Raw genomic sequence first — 21,216 nt, 5'->3', positions numbered from 1 at the left:
CCGCTGCCTGTCAACGAAAATCTCTGGCCGCGCGAATAATAACAAGGTGAGTGTGTAACAGCGCGTTGCACCTGTGCACATTAGACTATTTTCCAGAAACATTTATCGTAAGGTAAATACGTACCCAATATTCTGTTCTTCACGCTCCGAGTTAATTTCGAAAAATGGGCTATCGCGGATTTTACATTCTATTTAACGAACTCATTAGCGTCGTTCAAGATGATTGCGTTTGATCGGAAATTTCGTTTAGTGGAGATATTGTTACTTTTAATTTGTTCTGACATATCTAGAATGCTGCTAAAATGCAGATAATATTTACCTTTTACCATTTTACCTTTTCATATGCATATGTACACACAAATAATGTTATCTGAACCGTGTAAATTTCTCTATTGTACACTTTCGTATGATTTTCTTGTTACTCGAGAACCATCGTAACCTCAGATACTTCAGGAGATTTTCGACTCATTAATCCTGCGAATTCGCTTTTAAATTATTGTACGGTAATTGCGAGCATCTTGTACAATCGCTTTTTTTACAGTAAATATATTTTCATAAACTTCCCATCTGTTTCTCAGAGGCGAGCAGGAAATTACTTACAACATTGTTCTCGTAATACGTTCGGCGAATATTTTTTGCGCGTTTCCTCTTCTTTCCTTTTTTCTTTTCCTCGATATCTCGGGAAAGCCGCGCGGGATCCCATCCTGTTTTCTTCCGGAGTGTCTACCGTCGTGTCGAACACGCGCCAGTGCTCACCGACAATGGGGTGCATCATCGACTGTTTCACAAGTACACGTAGATTCACACTTGCGATAACAAGGAGAGCAGCTCCGTATTTCCGCGACGTAAAATTGACATTCGACATGCCTGAACTCTCGACTAACAGCTAAATTTGTGTTAACATTAGGACTAGGCAAATTACGTGGACGGGATTAGATAAATTTAACATTATCTCACCGGGATAGCTCACATCGCGATAGCTAAATGACGTTATCACATATGTATACATTGCGACAATGAGATATGTTACTCGCTCAATTCCTTCCCGATAAAGTCTCATTTTTTATATTAACTTTAATCTTTTTATGTTTTAACATTAAGAATAATACAGGTACAATTATTGCTTATACAGTTATGACTTTTTTGTCGATAAAAATATAAATCGAAATATCACATTGTTTGTGAATAAATAGCTGGCCCAGATTAAATTATCCTTATTGGAGCTGGGATAGTCGCTAATAAACACTGTCGAAACGAGCTGTATATTGGTTTTGATATTGTCGAGCACGATAATATCATTAGCATCGCATCGTGCCGTTTATTCGAACGTGTGCAGCGCTTTCGGTGCATTTACCGCCCCGCTGATTTCTGAACAAAGGCGAGTAACCCCGCGTGGATGTAGCGTAATCGATTTATCAGCAGACTGATGGATTATAGGGCCATGGAGATCTGGTAGCTTCGAAAGAGACCGCGCACTGCACACACGCACACGTCACGTTATCGCAAATCTAAATTGTACAAATTGCAGCAACGATTACGTGAAATAGAAACTATCAGCAATGGGCTTATGATCTAATGACCATAACTCACCAGTTAATGATATTTTTATCGGTACGAAAAGCAGGTCCAAGTTTATCACTCGTGTAAAATAAATAGAACGTGATTTTTACGTCTTATCACTCGTGTCGGGCAAAGAAAGGTGGTGTTCCGCGAGAGTAAGCGCGACGCAAGAAAATAGCATTTAGATTTATTCGTGCGTGACCGTTTAACATATGTCTCTAATGAGCGGCATGATTCTTTCGAACGAGTACTGAAGAACTTTGGTTTAACTGTTAACTGATTACCCAGTGTATGTAATTACGGCGCACCCATAAACTTCCGCCTTGCTCTCTCGAAATTACGGATCAACTAGAGTATCATTTATATGCACACACATACACACATACTCACACGTGCATGCGCACACACGTGCGTATTTCTTAATTTATTTTACATCCATCTATTTTTACTAAATATGAAGTCCTCTATTGGTAAATTGTTATTTTAATGCGTAATTTTTATTATATTTAATTAATATTGTACGCATTACTTTATTTCACAAGTGGTTGTAATTACAAATTTTAATGAGATGAGATATAAAGTGACGCGGTATAATTATTTATGAGGATTTACGGGAGTAGAATTACATTATTTCCAAAATAATATTGCCCATATCGACCGTAATTAACACTCGAAATATCTCGATGTTGAGCATACAGAATAATTAATATCTGATGATGGCGTGTCATTATCCGATCGTCAGTGTGATTATCTCTTCTCAAAAATCCGTCATTACAAATTCGTGATTTATTTAATAATTTAACAATGCTTTTACGATGCGACGTCAATCGTCGATTACATTCGATCTACATTAAACCCTCCACTTTTGCTATATTATTGTTCGACTAAATTCTTATTTGCACAATTAATTCGTGTCATCTGTCATTTAACGAATCAACTTGATAAAGAAAGAAAATAAAAAATATTCCTTCTTGCACGCCAGCAATTTAGTTTTCAAATCTTTTTTTTATACCAATAAAAAATTCATACTCTTCACGAAGAGTTAACAACTCACATGACGTAGAAAGTTTAATCGGAAAATTGAACTGAATTTACTTTTCCCGATTTATCCTTTTCGATATAATATTTAACTTTGATGTCGTTAAAATTATCTGCCAAGGGAGAAGCAGAAGATGGTATAAAATTTAATCGGCGCGTATTCCAAACATTTTATCAATCTTTCCATGTCTTGTTAAATTTAATAATACCAGAACTACGGACTGCCAAAACTGTATCGCGAACTTCCAGAATTAACTCCTGCTTAGCTAACACATATATATTACGTACATATTTACAATCAGTTAAAATTGGAAATGACAAACAATTAAGATTTTTCATTGTTATTTTGCGTCTGCCATACGCTATTCTGACTTATTATAGAATTAACAGTCAGTCTTAGTGCGATACATCGTAATTATAGCGCATCTCGATTTTTAGTTCATTGGTAATTTCGAAAGAGCAACTGAACGTGCCGTAGTTAAAGACGGTCGATTCTGCGAAGCGATCTTGACGTTTCCAGCTCGCCGGTCGTTGTTGCTCGCAAAGGTAAAGGCGCAAGGAGTAGCGCCACGCGACGAGCCAAATAACGGAGTTGCTCTCGATTGTCCCCGCGGTGGGTTGCACGATGCATTCAGCGAGCGAACGGACGAGCGGTACCGTTCGCTTCTGACGACGGTTTCTACGGCCATCATAAAATCACATCGCGCACAAACGGCAAGGTTCTCTTGGATCAGAGAGAATTTTCTAGCTTCCCCCCCTCTCTCTCTCTCTTCCACTAGTTTCACTTGAAAGTTCCTACCGTTTTTCTCCTCTCCTTCTTATACGTCCGTAGATTTTCCCCTCTTCTCCTTAGCTAGCTATACGCATAACGACGTCTTCTGGCAGGGGGTTTCGCGAGAGAGGCCAACGGTACACACGTCGCAAGCTACGATCTCCTATGTACGGGTTCTCTTCTCTCCCTTTGCCGGCGGCCCCGTTTCGCTCCTTTTTGCTACTCCTTTTTCATTTCTTCCCTGCTCCATCTCTTCCTTCTCCTCATTCTCTTCCTCCTCCTCCTCCTGCTTCTTCTTCTCCTCCTCCTCCTCCTCCTGTTTCTGCTCTGCTCCGTCTAGTTGGGTGCCCGCCGCCGTCGCTGCGCCCGCTTCTTCTTCTTCTTCTTCTTCTTCTGCTCCTTTTCCGTAACGGTCATGCCGGCTTCCCGTTACGCGTCCAGCCTGAACCGTCCGAACGAACGAAGCGGCCTATTCCCTTCCACGACGATGAGCTTCGTTGCATTATGGATGCTGAGCGAACGCAGGAAAGATGCTGCTAATGCAGGATGGATGTCCCGTTTGTCTCTAAGAAATAGGAGAGTCGCGAAATAATCTTTCTTCGCTTAATTCCTTTTACGTCTTATGTCTTATCTCGCCTTGTTAAACTCAAGAAAACATGTGAAATTAGATAGCCTCGCAAAGTACATCTATCTCGCAGCTACAAATAGTCTTACTATCCCGTTTGTCTTTTACACTATACAATCGATTTATCCTGTCATAATTTTCAATTTACAAATCTTATAATTATTTATAGCTTCATTAGACAAAGGAAAACAGCGCATTAATTTTTTAAATTCTTGTTTGCTTACAGAGCAGCATTACGCGGCAGCTGATTCCAACAGTTCGACGCCCGCTAAGAGTTTCGTACCCTGCAAGGTCTGCGGCGATAAGGCGAGCGGTTATCATTACGGCGTTACCAGCTGCGAGGGTTGCAAAGTGAGTATCGAGAGTCCTTATCGAAAGCGAACAAAGAATTGGGTCGAAATTCAAGAGTCGAAGCTGTAACGTCTATATTAATTTTCGCGTAATAATTATTGGGTGAAATTACCGCTGCAGCGATTTATCTTTGATTGCTCATGCTGATAATTTGTTGAGAAAAGTTAACTCTCAGCACAACTATACTTAAATCCATGTAACATGATTAATGTGACGCGTTTAATCTTATAAACCAATGTGTAATCTATACGTTAATGATTCGGAAAGCAGCTGGGACTCCATTCCTCGCGCTTTACTATCGGTAACAAGTCGGAAGAGAATTACCCCACGTGCAGAATTAGAAAAGAGAAGCTCGAGACGCGATATATCGCAAGACCGGAGTTGCTCGCAGCTTCCGATACTCCTTGCGGAATATTCGCCGATCGACTTGACCTCGCGGCGCAGTGGTGGGTCGAGTAAAATTTACAACTCCGATCCGCAAGGATGCATGACGATCGGGTAATAATCCGCGAAACGACTCGTTCGCACTTCGGGGCAGGATATTTATCGGTGCGCGCGCGCGCGCGCTCACGTCTTAAGCATCGTGGGAGATGCACATCCGCCGCGGAACGCCCGGGCCGCCCGTACCCCGCCGCTGCACGCCTGAGATTTCAAACACGGAAGCCCTAAGGCCAGAGTTAACGGTGAATTGGTGCATTCTCGCATTCGCTAACAGCAAGTTCTGCGGGCATATGCACGCAGACACACACACACGCGCGCGCGACCTGCGCGATTCCGCCGTGATAAGTTCAAGCCCAAAGTTAGCCGGGTGAGCGAGCCCTCATTTGCATCCCTCAAACGCGACTTCGTCCTGGGAAGTATATCTTTCGCTTAAAGGAGAAAAAAAGGATTTAACATCCAGGCACGTTTTCAATATCGCACGAATGGCATCTGCGCTTTGGCTTCTTCTAATATAATTTCGTAGCGCGCATATTACCGAATATCGGAATTTTTGGGTAATATTTGACACCACGTGTCGATATTATTATTCCTTCTTCCGAGTCGAGAACCAAAAGCATTTAAATAATAGAAGTGAAACTTACGTTGATAGGAGCTTCTCGAAATTATTATTTTAATATCTAATCCAGCTCATATTAATATTAAATTATATCATATTATCAATAATATTAACATTTATAACTAACTGATAAACATTGAAATAATAAACAACAAATTTTGCGCGCACAGCAATAAATTGTAATTTAAACTGCAACAAATCAATGAAACGGCTTACCATTGCTCCGCGTCCGACCGTATTACTGCTGCGTGGTGTGTACGCCGTTACCGCCGTTACATTCGTCTGACCCGCACCGCGTTTTTACTACTGACTCGATGTGCGGTTCGTGCTGCTCGCTTCTCCTTTATTTTTCACGTGCAATATTTATTGTTGTACAAAACTCTAATGCAGCTTTCTTTTCGCAGCTGCTTTGTAACGTGAGACAACAGTTATTTTAAAAATTCCTACATTACGTGGTGCACAAATCTTTTGCAGAAGATAGCGAGCTTTTTGTCGAGTTAAAAAACATAAATCTTGTCCCCAATGTTTTACTTCGCGTCTTCTTCTTTCAAGTCGAATTTTTTCTTAGCTTAATATCTCGGCCGAAGTCTAGAATTTTTAAGGGATCCTTTATACACAATTATTTAATGCAAATTAAATGTTATTGAAATAACTTTTGAAAAGACTTTGATTAACTTTGCTAAGTAAAGTCAGTTGTAATCTATCTAAAATTTTAATTTCAATTAAAATTTCCTGTACACCTTCTGTTTTCTTGTGATGGAGCAATTCTCTCATCGCAAAAAGATAAAAAATTAATTTATTTCTTTAACTACGCTCAGCTCGACGCGTTTTCGCAACGTTTTTCTAAGATCTGTGCGTGTTTAACTTGTGACACAGATCTATCAAAATAATTATACAATAATTATTTTTTCCATACAGCTGGCGAAGGCACACAGACAGACAAACGCGTTATAATGTATCGATTTTAGAAATGAGCTGAGGTCACGCGCGCCATCGGTTACCAGTAATATCGACAGTTGCATTACGAGCAGTCCGTCCATCGGGGATTCCAGGATATTGGATGCTGGATATACGTTAACGTTGTTGCCTGATGCTGTTACGAATACCTTTCATCAATTAGCACCGATAGTAATATGCCAATAAACCGATGCTTTCTCGATTGCTCGGGACTCATCCATATGCCGTTTCTATTATTCCATTACGTCAGCGCGAGCTATTCGCTTCGTAAAGCCACAGCCGTCTGTTGTTTACGTAACATAACATTGGTGAGAAAAATAAGGCTATATCGAGCATTCCGATAAATACTGATGAAATATAAATGAGAAAACAATAGTTATTTCGAAGGTTTCTATATTAAGGTATTTTATTCAAAAGTATTGGGCAAATTATTTGAACAAATTTTGAACGGATTTAGATTCAATTATCAAAATAATATCAGAAATTGAAAATTTTTAGCGAATGATAGCTACCCGCCGAGGAAAAATTGATTCGAAACTTACAAAGATATTCAGTAGTTTTACCTAGAGAGGGTATATATATAACGTGTTATTTAATTATTACTTATTATTCATTGCAACACAAATTCCGATGTAATCACAACAGGGAGAATTTCTCATCCAGAAAAATGTGCGATTTTTAACGGATTTTTTGGTTCAATTATTAAAATAGTGTCGGAAGTTAAGAATTTAGCAAATATGATAGCTATTTGCGAAATCTTCGCTGAAATAAAAATTGACAAATTTCACAGAAAATTTAGAATATATTATTTAATATATTATCTGATTATTACTTATTACTAATTGGAAGCATACAAATTCCGATGTAATCACAACAGAGAATTTCTCATCCGGGAATATAATATGAAGCGCGTTCGAGAACTTGCTTTTCTCATGAGCGCATTTTCCGTTACGTCTCGCTTTTCTTACACTCTCGGCGTTACAAAGAAGGGCACGGAGTGTCGTATTTTATACGCAGGGAGATATAATTAACCCCGCGACGGTCTATGGGATCGTTATTAATAGCACTTCCTTACTTCCTGTTTCAGGGCTTCTTCAGGAGGAGCATACAGAAGCAGATAGAGTACAGGTGCTTGAGGGACGGCAAGTGTCTTGTCATCAGATTAAATCGGAACCGTTGCCAGTACTGCAGATTCAAGAAGTGCCTAGCCGTCGGCATGTCCAGAGACTGTAAGTACCGTGTTCGCGCTGCCGTTTAACACTTTTTTACACTTCGTCCAGAGTCTAGACAGTCGGCAAATTTGGAAACCAATATATCAATGAAACCTCGAAACAACATTATCGAATATTTAATTCGCACAGAGATTTTGTACTTATAAAGAAATTGATAACCAAAATACATTTTCCAAAAGATTGCGAGGAAAATGTTTTTGATCTCTTCTGCTGATTCCATTATTTTGTGTAAGATAAAGTATATCAAATAATTATAGTAACTCACGAGAGGTACATTGACGTCGAGTACTCCAAAAAATTATTTAAAAATGTATTATTGTAAAATAATATATTGTTTAAAAATTTATATACATATATACTATCTCTTTTATCCTTATTGTATTAGAAAATTTTAGAAATTGAAATTTTCATGACAGACAATGAATTGTACATACACGTAATTGTACATAGACAAAGAGAGAGAAAATGTTTATTAAAAGTTAAAAAATATTCAGACGAGATTTAATTCGCCAGTTATATGCCGGGTTATATGTCGGCTTTGATTCCTCGCGCGTATGTCAGAAACGAGCTCACGAGAGTGCGCGCGGCGCTGTTAGAAATTCAAAACAGAATTCTACGAGATCGCAATTCTGGCCGTCAGTGATGCAAAATCTACTTGTCGCCCATGCCGAGAAAGAGAGAGAGAGAGAGAGAGAGAGAGAGAGAGAGAGAGAGAGAGAGCAAAGTAAACCAAAGGGCAGGCGTGTACATAATTAAACGTCAGAGTTCCAGGGCGCAATACTGGGTCCTACGTGTACGACGTGCGACCTGCGACCTGCGACCTGCGAGTACCGCTTCATTATCGTGTCAGGTGTCGCAAACGAAATTGTAACGAACTCACGTAGACTCGGGTGTAATAATCTAGAGGAACGCAAACGAGATGGCTTTCATTTAAATCCTCGTGACTCAACTTTCGGAAATGTTCAAACTTCTGACGTAAAATACCTTGAGTCCGCGGCGTTTAAATCAGGAATCCATGGAACTAATCAAATCTACCTGTAAAATTACTTTGGGCTGTAAGACTTTTATTGTCCATGTCCCTGAAGCTCGACTCGCCGAAGATCCCCGATTTTTAATCGGCCGCGGTCCAAAAACACTTTAACATTTTCGCGAACGAAGAATTATTTAAGTTTTCGACAAGAAAAATTACCCTCGCTCTTATTATCGCACGGAAGCACATCCCGGTGTGATAACACTTTGGCAAGTAAACAGCTTACTTAAGATTGTTTGTGGAGAATAAAAGACAATTACGTTCTTTCGTTAAAAAGGGACATTTGCGAAAATATCTTTAATTTTATCGAAGGTTTTATTTACTTAAGATCAATACCGGCGAAGAGAGCGCCCCGTCGTATTCGCGAGGAGCAAGGAACATCGGTGAATAATTCCCATCGAATATCTCTCGAGATCTCTCTAGCGATCGTTCTAGCGTTGCCCGTCTCTTTGCAGCCGTGAGATACGGCAGGGTGCCGAAACGCTCGAGAGAACGCGGCCCCGAGGACACGATGGCGACGACCATGACGACGACGACGACGACGACGACGATGGCGGCCATGGAGATGCAGCAGCTGACCACGCCCGATACCGGCAACAACAACGCCAGCAACAAGAACAACAATAACAACAACAATAACAACAACAACAACAACAACAATACCCAGAGCCAGAACGCGATCTCGCGGGTATCGTCGGCGGCGGTGGTCGAGGCTGACCAGTCGGACGCTGACGTGAAGCAGCTGGCCGTGTACGATGTGATTCATCAGGTGTCGCAGGCTCATCACGCTCATTGCGGCTTCACGGAAGAGTCCACCAGGGGCCTCACGAGGAAACCTATGATAATACCGGTGAGCCATTAGAAAATGAAAAAGGAAACTAATTTGTTGCGATCTAGAACGTCCATCAGTCTAAATCAGTAGTCGTCTATTATAATAATAAATTCAATAAATAGAGATCCATGTATTTTCTTCAAAGATCTTTCGTTGATTGAAAGGGTGAAATAGATACTGCCGTTACGATACGTATTGCTTTTCTCTTTTCGGCGCAGAGCGGAATTAGTTTAATTTCTCATTAGCGCGAAGACTTCCCGCTGGAAGTGGTAGCAAACTCGCAGGTCTGTTTGTAATCTTGCTGATTAGGCGAGTAATTCTTCGCAGCCCACCAGCCCGGAAGATCCGGAAGCGGCGTCCTCGACCGCGGAGACGGTCGAGTCGCAGAGGATCTGGCTGTGGCAGCAATTTGCCACGAGGGTGACGCCGTCGGTACAGAGGGTGGTGGAGTTCGCGAAACGGATGCCGGGATTCTGCGAGCTCTCGCAGGACGACCAGCTGATCCTGATCAAGGTCGGCTTCTTCGAGGTGTGGCTCTGCCACATCTCCAAGATGACCACCGACAATTCGATGACCTTTGAAGACGGCACCTACTTCACTCGCCAGCAGCTGGAACTGATGTACGAGGTGAGATTAAAGCGAAGAGTAAATTAGCATAATTTAGCTCGTACTGATCTAATTTTACCTTTGACGAAGTACACGGACTTGTGTACTTATTTTCCCAAGCCTCAGTAAAAATCATACTTTCGGATTTCAAATTCGTTATCTATCGCATAAAAAATATAGAACCGATTTTTTTTTCTGTTAAGGAATAAGTAGAAAATAAAATAATATATTTAGACATTCTATGACGTCAATTGTTATATTGTACGATTGTTGCAATTTTATTCGATCTTTCGCGATCTTTCGACAGCCCGACTTCGTGTCCGCGCTGATGCAAGTCACGTCGTCGCTGAACGCCCATCAACTGACGGACACCGAGCTGGGCCTGTTCTCGGCGGCGGTGCTGCTGAACGAGCGACCGGGACTGAACGACGTCAAAGCCGTGCAAAGGCTGCAGGATCGCGTACTGGAGGCGTTGAGGGTGCAGGCAACGCGGCCCTCCGGCGAAAGTTCCGGCGGCACGGTCACCGCGATCACCAACGTCTCGCAAAGGATACCCGAGCTGAGAACGCTCGGCGCCAGACACGCCAATCTCCTAGATTGGTTCCGCAGGAACTGGACGAAGCTCAAGTTACCACCACTGTTCGCCGAGATATTCGACATTCCCAAGTGCGAGGAGGATTTGCAATGAAAAGGTAATCTTCAATAATAAATTAATAGAGACCGGTCGTGTGAATAAAAGGGGAGGAAAGTAGATTTTTATTCGCATTCAGCAAAGCGAACGCTTCGTAAAGATACGAGAGCATTCGCTTACACTCGAAGCATTCGTTTTTAGAAGAGCAGAATGACGTCGATAACACCGTGAAAAAGATACGAGCAATGAAAAGCACGAATTCTGCATACAGCTCGATAATCGATAGCTAACTTGACATTTGCAAACGAATGCTTTAAAAGGGTATTTATATGAAATACGAGATTTATGTTTGCGCTTCATGCCTTTACTTTTAAACAAGTACTCGCTTTCATCTTCCGCTCGCTTTCATCTTCCTTGCTTTACTTTTATTCATATTATCCAATGTAATTTCATTTTTTCTCGCTTCTCTTTTGGTCATTTGATAATTCGATACTTTCGATAAATAAAGTCTGCTAATGTGATTTGCTTTTTCATCGTTTGTATCATGATAGCGATTATAAATTAATGTCCGCAGTGCGAAATTAGCGTGAACTTTTATAATAATCCAATATAACAGTGCAATCTTAATTATCTTGATGCAATTGCGTTAAACGGTTTAAAATTAGACTAATAGATGTAGTTAGTTTTCGTAAATCGTGTCTGCTTCTGTTGCTTTGACAAGTTTCTTTACAAATATTAGTCTAATTTGTTTAATTGTTGTTTAATGTCGGTAAATTAAATTTTGGTGATAAATTAAACTTCGTTTGTATAAAATGTAATTAAACTTTGTTTAATTTATCTAATTTTAAGATTTTGAATTACCGAATACAGTGAAATATCCTTTGTTTAGCAGCCTCCGTAAGCTACAGCGAGGTAATTCGAGACCGATGATGCCGTGATGTCGGCCAGAAACTTAATCGCCCGAGCGCTCACCGAGGCCGTTCTGAATATCTAGAATCGTTCGTTTTAACTCGTAGAGTTAGCGAAACACATCTAACACGATCTAACGAGAAGAACAAATTCGAATTGCATGAAGAACGGGCGATTGAAACGAGGAATGAGGCATGTGAAGATCGACTGTCTACTATCACAAAGGATATAAGAAAATTAAAGAGAAAAGAAAAGCGAAAACGCGATTGTCGACGGCAATTCCTGCTGACTTGTCGCGGGGAATATCTCGGTCGCTCAAAAGTTAGCGGGAAAGGATGCATTTTCGGCCGAGGGATCGCGAAAGACTTGCCGTACTAGAAAAGAAAGAGAAAGGAGAAAGTTACAGGCGCAATCGTCGATTATCTGAATAGCGAGATCGAGCAGCCGACACTAGCGTGAATTTCTGGTAGCGATCTTCTAAGGAATTCCCCCGATCGAGAATGTCTCGATCGCTCCAGCGGATAACAGAAGATGATCTCAAGGGAGGAAAAGATCACCTTTAAAGGGCCGCGCAAGCAATAAGCTGAAACTTCTCTGTGCAAGCTCCGCGCAAGTTCGGAGGACAATTCGCAGGTGCAATTTGCTCAAATTCAACGGAAAACGGCTTTGTACTATTCGCCAAGCAATAGCACACACGCATTACAGCACGCGCGCGTCTCCGAACGGGCGTATATACTTGAAATACTCAATCGACGAGGGAGAGATCTTTCGTGCCGTTTTGCCGCCGCGTCAAGTAAACGGGGATGGCTGTTTTAACGAGCGTTGCGATGAGAGAATAAGCACAAAAGCGTAAGTCGAGTCATGGACGTCCGTTCGTGCTCAAAAAAGATTCTGTCCTTTATTTTTTCTTTTGTTTCTTTAAATAATTCTAAGATGTAAAGATAACTAAAATATATATATATATACAGCAGCAATATATATATATATATATATATATATATATATGTATATACTGCGTGCAGTACCCGTCTGAGCGGCTAGAATGGAAATCGGCCAAACGATAGCATCAGAAACACCAACTATACTCAACGGACATATCAGAAATTAAGATTATAAAGTGTTCCCTCGTGTATTAAGCGTTGCCGAGCATGTATGTGTCTCTTGTAGGTGTCGCGGCCAGCGTAATTGCGATCAGTTCGAATTTCGATGTTGCAGACACGTGAAAAAATTGAATTTTGCGTGTTTCTGTATTACATGTTTTATAATTAATTTTTAATAATATTCTTAAATATATGTTAATACATATATATAACTATACAAAGAATTGAAATGCCCGCTGAATTGATATAGAATTTTAATTTCCTTGTTAGATTTTTAGATCGCTAATTAATCGATCGGGACACATTTACCCGTGTTCTCAACATCGAAGGTCGAGCTTGTCATCGATTTCTGATCCCTGATTTGTTGCGACACTGAGGTGATGATGAACGATTGTACGGCCGCGTAAATGTAACGAAACGCGCGTGCGATTGAGCACGAGGCTCGCGCGATACAAGCGCGAGCACGCATACATATACGCATACAACAGCTATGAGCTTACGTATGTAATTAACGGCGCACGGGCGCTGAGAGAGGAAGCGTATACAAATTTCATGCTATAAGGCTCGAGAGGAAATCTTTATAGGACGTATCTTCTTATAGGCGCATCTGCTACGAATTTCAATCTATGCAATCTCTATTTTTATTACTCGACAAGTAGAATAGCGAATTATATCTCGATATACATATATATAATTATATATAATTATATAATTATATATATATATATAATTATATATCGTCGCGCGACGCTTCGGGAAACTGTTCCGGGCGGAAGCGCGCAAGAGAGAACCCGGAGCGCAAACGGTGATTCGGATTAAAGTTCCTCAATTAATCACGCGGAAGATTTTGCACGTTTACTCGTCGCGGCAAACCGACGTCTGTGATCTGTAAACCGCGCCCCGAGAGAGACCAGCGAACGAACGCGACGAGTCCGGCATTTTATACACGTGCTTACGAAATCGTGCGGAACGAGCGCGTACCGGCGACACACAGCCCACACATACACATGCACCCAGCGCGACACGTAACGCGAGACGGTCCAGAGAACTCTTTACCTGACTCGCGATTCCGCGCGGAACGATCCTGCGGCGAGCGCGACCGGCTCTTCAAACTTTAAACACTAATAAACTTTCTGACAATGACTAGCGTATAATGCATAACAATATATATAAAATATATATATATAATCGCAGAGCGCGTGTGCACGTTCTTGTGCACGTTTGTTGTGTGTGCGTGTGCGTCTGTGTGCGACATGTGCGATGCGCGAGTGCATCGAAATACTCATATCCGTGTAAGTAAGAGAGCAAAAAGAAGTTTATTGATATAGATATCACTGTTTTACCTATGCGCCGGGCGTGCTTAAAGTAACGACGTAACCCGGTTTATTATAGCTATCACTCAAATTGAAAGAGGAATCGAAGATGCAGTCCTTGCGATATTAGAGGAAGGAAGGAAGAATTTCCAATCTTTTATCACTCTATCCCTTTTTCTCGCTCTTTCACACTCTTTCTAAGCGCTCACATCAAGTTGTGAATAAACATATCATACTTAATATATTGGACAAAGAGGATATCATCGTTTAATATAATATAAATATATATACAAATATATATATATAGGAGAAATATATATATATGTATATTACAAAGGAACATTATATTGAAGCTATATTGCAGAAAAAAAAGAAGTAGCTGTTAATTAACGCGTTAATGTCGAGCGAATCGCAAGGTAGGACATATCGGTGATTACAACGCAACGATCACGATCACGTGGTAGTGTTCTCTCGCTTTTATATTCTAATCATCGTAATCGACAGTGGAAGGTCTCTCGTGATTCAATATAAGTCGAGCGTGCGTGACTTGGCGCTTATTGATCGTTATATTGTTTCCGCTTTCTATCCGATCATTGCGATACGAGAAAAATGTCGATTGGAGTTTTAGGGTTTTCGGATAAAATTTCGAGAAAGGATATCTCCGGATGAAATCCAACGGCGAGAATCGACAGCGACATCGACGTCCCTTGGCTTGTTAAAATTGGAGGAGCGTGCAACGGCATAATTTTACAATTTCAAGGAATTCCAAGATTCGAAAAGAGAAAATAAGAAACGAAAGAAAAAGGGGAAAAGCTAAGGAAAAAAGAAAGAAAGTTGGGGATTCCTTAAAACATTAATTTTGTGTTGTGTGTCACTGTCTTGGTGCAAATTAAAAATGAGAAACATGAATAAAGAAACGATAAACAGATAAATATTATATTCTCTTCTGAGATCGACATTTTTCTCCGGTTACGTCACGGTCGTGCTCTTCAAAATTTCTAGTCCCACGAAAATTATTCGCCGAGGTAGCAATCGTGAATTGAAGAGGTGTTCTGGCGAGCGTTGCTGGAGTATATAATTAAACGGCCAAATACATCATAGTAATAATATAGCGTAATATCGTATTATTATATGATAAAAAACAAGATAATTCTCTATCTGTCTCTGTCTCTTAGCGACGACGCCGGTCAATCGTCTTTCGTCGCCCTTGCGTAGCGCCGATAGTGTTCCTTCGTGTTCTTGCCGGTTATCCGCGCGCGAATCGATGATGTTCCACTTTTAGGGAATGTGTTCCCAGGTCCTTTCGCCCTGACTTCGCCCAGATCTTTCACTCTGCTCGCCGGCGGTCCTTCGTTCTTCGACTTCTCGTATATAGCGTAAACGCGACGATTGGCCGGTACGGTAATAAAGAAAAGAAACACACACACGTAAGAAACGGAACGATAATCGAGTTGGTGTATTCTGAAACCCCGGTAGAATGCGGGGGGAAGGATCGAATAAGAGCCGGATCGCAGACGTTGATGCGTTAAATATTCATGTTCCAACGTATACGAGACTGAGTTTGCCGAACGGGATTCAGAGCGAATCGAGATCATTGTAGAAACAATCATCAACGTACACATACTTTCCGCTAGCAGCCTGGTTCTTATCGGACCTTCCCTTATTATCATTTTATGTCGAAGAGCCTCTCTTCATTTTCTTCTATTCTTTTGAACATACTAAACCGGCTTGAACGGTTTGTCCTTCTCTCTCTTTTTCCCACATCGCCAATTTTCTGTTTTTCCTCTCGTGTTTCGATCGAGACGCAAGATTCACCCATTCCTTTAGTCCTCTCTTCCCTCCCGCCCTTTAACCCGCTCTCCTTTCGCCATCCCCTGGACTTTCCCTATTTCATCTTTCGCTTCGTCTCTTTTAGGTTTCGAGATTCGAGATTTCGGTCATGGTGCTATATAGTGTCTGTATATATACTTATACAAATCGTTGGTATAATCAATATCGTTACGATTAATATTATTGCGGTTATAAAATCCGATTATTATCGCTGTGCTCCTCCCACTGCTATTATCATTATCATCGATACGTTTATTATCATTACTGCTACCATCATTATAACTATTATTACGATTATAATTATTATTATGGATAAAGATATTATTATTATTATTGCTATATTGAATGTACTTATTAGTGATTATCTATATCGACGTTATATATCGTCAGCGGCGCTATTTAAGTCGAGGAAAGGCAAACGCTAGTATGATAAGGACGGTCCAAACGGTTTTTCGAAATACTTCTATGTATTCCGCCCGCAGTTGCTAAGACTACATACATAATAATCGCTCTTCGGTTTAATATAGATTCCCGGTTACATGCGCGCATTATGCATACCCGTTCTCTTCGACACACATCAAAAGCAACGAGCAACGACATATACATCCATAAATATACAAGACGGCCACAAATTCGTACAAACAAAATTCTGTCAACAAATTCCATGGAGCCAATTTCTTCTTGATTCAATTCGTCACCGATTCTAGTTGAATTTTATTCTGTTTTCGACTTGCGAATAGATGTCATCAATATTAAATACTTTTCGAAATAACATTCTGTTTAATTGAATCAATTTAAAAATAAAATGTTATTGTCTATTAGTCACGAAACTCTCAGGTTGTTTTATAAAAAGTTTTATATTTTCGAGTACTCTGACATTTGTGTTAAAAAAGATTGATTTTAAATCGATTAAGGAAAAAGAAGATTTTATTACGTCGAGCATTTTTGTGCGAATTTGCGTCTGTCGTGTAAATATCCAAAGGCGCTTGACGAAAGAAGTTAACAAATTGCGAAAGGACTTTATCCCTATAAGACTCGTTTATATTCGCAGATTCTTTAATTTATAAAGATAAATTTAAAAAAAAAACTGATTGCTCGATTCAAATACTCAAAATATATTTACCGAATGTTAAACTTATACTTTATCAAGCGGCTTGGACATATGTGAACAGTGGTCAACGTATAAATAGTGAATACTGAATACTGTGCTCTCCTGAATTTAAGATACTTTATATTTTTCAGTGAAATTTTTCAAAAATCCCACTTTCGTTAAAATTATTATCACTATATGGTTTAAAAGAGAATACATATCAAGGTGTATTAATCTTCGCATTATTGCACCCCGTGAAATAAGAAATATTACATAAATAAATCTTATCTCTTTATGCGAAGAAACGATGGGCCGAATTGTAATAAATGTTTGTTCCTATTTACATGCTCGCCACTGTACGTACATGCATATACAATGTATCCCAGTCATCGCGCGCTTTCTCGTGACCTTCGATCTGATGAAATTCTGTCTGGTTAATTATTAATCCTCAAATTAATATTTCGTTGAAGGAAAGTCCACTTGGGGAAATTACATGAGAAATGAAATATTATCTATTTGCAAAGAATACTTCGATTAAATTGAAACTGAATGACTACCTAAATCTTGTTAATTTTTAATTTTTTTATTTTGTCTTGAGGTGTTTTTGAGATGTTCCTCGAAATTTAACATCTAGCATTCGTAGTTGAGAGAAAATGCGCGACACTCTGAATACACATATACATGTACACATATACATTATTAACGAAGTTGAAGACGATGGCGACGACAAGGATAATGGTAGCGACGCGACGGGCGTGCCAAGGGAGGCGGGAATTATTCTTAAAAGAATATATAATAATATATATTACTATACATGTATAAAATATAATATAAACGAAGATAAAACGATATTAAGGGTAACTACGACAAAAAATGACTGCTCTATACTGCTAAAGTACAAATGTTTTCATTTAGTTGTTTTATAAGACGATATCGATCTGTTAGGGCTCGCGTTTATATCTCGCATTTAGCGCTAAACGCGACTGTCGCGGGTGGTTTTTATTTCTCTTAATAAAAAGTTGCGTGTAAAATGTTATATGAGATTAAGAATTTAGATGACTGCATACAGAATGTTAAATATGAGATACAAACGCGGGTCGAAGTTTATAGCGCGTCGGCTTGGGCACACATACATATAGTCCGGCGCGTGTATATATATCTGTATTTATTTGTTAATCTCTAAACGTGTGGCTTGCCAAAGCCACGCGTGTATATACTGTACATTCATACAGGATATCGCAAAAATCGTAGTCTTTCCATCAACCGCAATTTTTTTTTATCAGCTTGGAATTGATCGTTTCGCTGTAAATTTTTGCAACATCATAATTTTTCACAGCTCTAATTATAATAAATCATCAAATTCAGATACATAAAACGTCTGTCGGAAATAATAATTAGAATTTCAATATGATCCATTCTAAAGTTAATTCGCGTTTTTGCAAATTTAACTTTTTGATTGAGATTTACTGATTTATAGGTTTATTTTCTGATTTTATGAAGAAAAATTCGATTCCAAATTTAGTCAAGTCGTCCTCGAAAGGAAGCAAGCCCCGCACATTTTTTTTTTTTTTTTTGATATCCTGTATGTATAAAGCATGCATTCATACGCACACATACACGCATATCACATAACATATTCTTCTACTGCTATATTCGAGCGCATGACGTGCATCCTCTCCATTTCGTCCATTTCGCGAAACATAAGGTAATAATGTTCGACTTTTTTGTCTCGTTGACAATCGTGTAGTAGCGTCACACAGCGACATTCCAGCTGAATGAACAGATCTTTATTTAGAGTTTATGAAGAAATACAGAGTAATTCAAATCTACGTTGCTCGACTGCGTATTGTACGTGGAAGAAAAATAAAATATTGACTTACTAAACATCGGCAAATATGTATATTATTAAGTGTAATTTAGCAGACTGACGATATCTACGTAATAAATGTTTTTATATTTTATTCTCTGTGATCTAAGCACAGGAAATATTATTATGTCTTCTTAAAATATTAGACAATCAAAAGTTGTCTTGAGGAAACAACTTAAGCGACGAAAAGATTTCGCAGAATTGTACAAATTTTAAGAATATATTTATTTAAAAAACAGAAGAAGTGTCTAATGTACCAATTTCTTCATTTTTAATTACAAGTTGAAAATTGAAAGATCTTTTACGCTTCTTGACCGATAATTCATCCATATTATTTTATTTAAAAAAAAATAGAATGTTTCTCAAATTTAGTGACATATGTTTGAATCACTCTGTACGGTCGTAAGTCGTTTATTGACGAAATTACAGCATATTATTAATTTTCGCAATTTCCGTTAGAGATATCTGTCGAACGACCACCGTGTGTGTTTGTGTGTGTGTATGTGGTTTCATTCGAGTGTGCATGTGTCGTGCGTATGCGTGCGTGCGTGCGGGCGTGCAAGTGTGTGTGTGTGTGTGTGTGTGTCGTCAGTCTTAATTAATATTCCACTTATAAAAACATGTCAGAAATAATAACATGCTTGCGGCGTAACTTATCATTATGAAATGAGAACATTTTTTTCTTTAATTACCAGAGAGATCTATTGAGCGAGTGCTGTAAGAACGATTAGATTTAAATTCGTTGATTTGTATTATATCTGTAAGTGAGAAGTTTACCGATTTATTGTCTTTCTCACCCTCTCGTTAGGATTGCTCGTTATTATAATCCTGTCTCGTTATAATACAGCATTATAATGTAAATGTAGCGATGGTAACATTCGTCAGTTTTTCCAAAGGGTGTTGGAACGACCGCGGAATCGTTTATGTGGAATCCCTCACACGTCGTTCTTCTTATCATATCCGCTTTCTTCTCCCCGTTATACATGTAAACCGATCGACACCGCAAGATATTAGATTCCCTCTTGTTAAAACCGTTTTCGATTACCTACAAATACACGAGAAAACTTGTGCCAATTACAAGACTAATCATTAATTACGTACTAATTCATAGAGAACGAGAGGGAAGCGACGACGATTCACGAAATCGAAGAGCTTACTTCCGAAGGCTCAAGTACATATCCTTAAAAAGGTGACGATTATGCGTAGCAAAGCTATATATGATGCATAATTTGTTTTTAACGCGCATTCAAGACAGCTTAAAAGGTAAGCTCTTCGATCGCAATACACCGGCGGCGATTCTACTTAAGTGATCGCACATATCGAAATACATATATACTTTTTAAGGCCGTATCAATGTTTAATCGTCCATGGGATACGGCATCCCTACGGACATGTGTAAACTAATACAAATTTTGCCTCCGAGAGGATAGTGTAGCATGGCAATAAAAAAAAAGCGATCGTATGCTTTCTTTAAGCGTATCTCTGTTTTACATATTTCGAAAAATTAGAACTCCTCTTTCTCTCTCTCTCTCTCTCTTTCTCTTTCCGTCATTACAAAAGATTCTGATAACATTTTTGAATGCAGCGTAAGAAAATACGCAGGAAAGAGACAAAATATTACATATAACAAAGATTATGTTTACTAGTGTTATTATCGCGTGTTTTTCTAGTCCGCGAAAGATTTGTGATATATGTTTCAAAAAGAGTATAGGAGAAATTATTTATTGTTACAGCCGATCCCCTCGATCGACGTGCCGCAATGCATTTCGTTGTGAAATTGAAGGCATGTACCTTGAATGCGTTATATCTTACCGACGTGTATCATGAGTGAACTGTGATTTACACTGAACCTTCATATCGAACTTTTTAAACGATCCGATCGACGGAGGGAACATAGTCCGCGAGGGCGGCTTCGACGGTCTCCGTAAATCAATCTGAGAAAACGTACGGGTTCCTCGTATAATGTGCACCCATTGCGAACGTTACATATGGCGGTAATGAATGTTACGCTGTCTCGCTACAATACTTTACGCATCGAAAACCGTTAACGATTTAGCTGTTAAAAGATTTTACGACTCGTGCTCTACGAAATCGATATTTGGATGTGTCTATGTAAGATATAGGCATATGCACACCTCTGATTCTCCTCTCCGCAGAGATTAGGGGCAAGACCCTCCGATAAAACTTAGAAAGTAATAAAATAATATATACAGATGTACACGAGACGAGATGAAAGACACACATACACATACACAACGGATACACACACACACACACACATACGTACCACGCTTCTTTTATATTATATGATGATATAACGCGTTATAAATATATTTCATTGTTATGAGTTTACGACAAGCTCTAGGTAAGGATTACGAATTCGCATCTCTCTCTCTCTCTCTCTCTCTCTCTCTCT

General features: G+C 39.4%; 1 protein-coding gene across 3 annotated transcripts in view; it reads left to right on the top strand.

Moving 5' to 3' along the window:
• Eip78c (Ecdysone-induced protein 78C) overlaps positions 1-20,279 on the top strand; it is a 71,421-nt gene extending 51,142 nt beyond the window's left edge. For 2 of the 3 annotated variants that reach the window (XM_071697776.1, XM_071697774.1), the window contains exons 3-8: positions 4,222-4,346; positions 7,448-7,589; positions 9,078-9,472; positions 9,782-10,081; positions 10,368-10,752; positions 11,581-20,279. In XM_071697776.1, the coding sequence (XP_071553877.1) occupies positions 4,222-4,346; positions 7,448-7,589; positions 9,078-9,472; positions 9,782-10,081; positions 10,368-10,748 (1,343 nt within the window). In that variant the 3' untranslated portion in view covers positions 10,749-10,752; positions 11,581-20,279. The remainder of the gene's footprint in view (positions 1-4,221; positions 4,347-7,447; positions 7,590-9,077; positions 9,473-9,781; positions 10,082-10,367; positions 10,753-11,580) is intronic. The other variant, XM_071697775.1, reaches the window with a different exon arrangement.
• Positions 20,280-21,216: the final 937 nt, after the last annotated feature.

The sequence above is a fragment of the Temnothorax nylanderi genome, unplaced genomic scaffold (assembly GCF_030848795.1).
Source record: "Temnothorax nylanderi isolate EJ_2023f unplaced genomic scaffold, tnyl_v1.0 TNYL_tig0013_pilon, whole genome shotgun sequence".
In the NCBI taxonomy this organism is placed as follows: Eukaryota; Metazoa; Arthropoda; class Insecta; order Hymenoptera; family Formicidae; genus Temnothorax; species Temnothorax nylanderi.
This window is presented reverse-complemented; position numbering and strand designations above follow the sequence as displayed.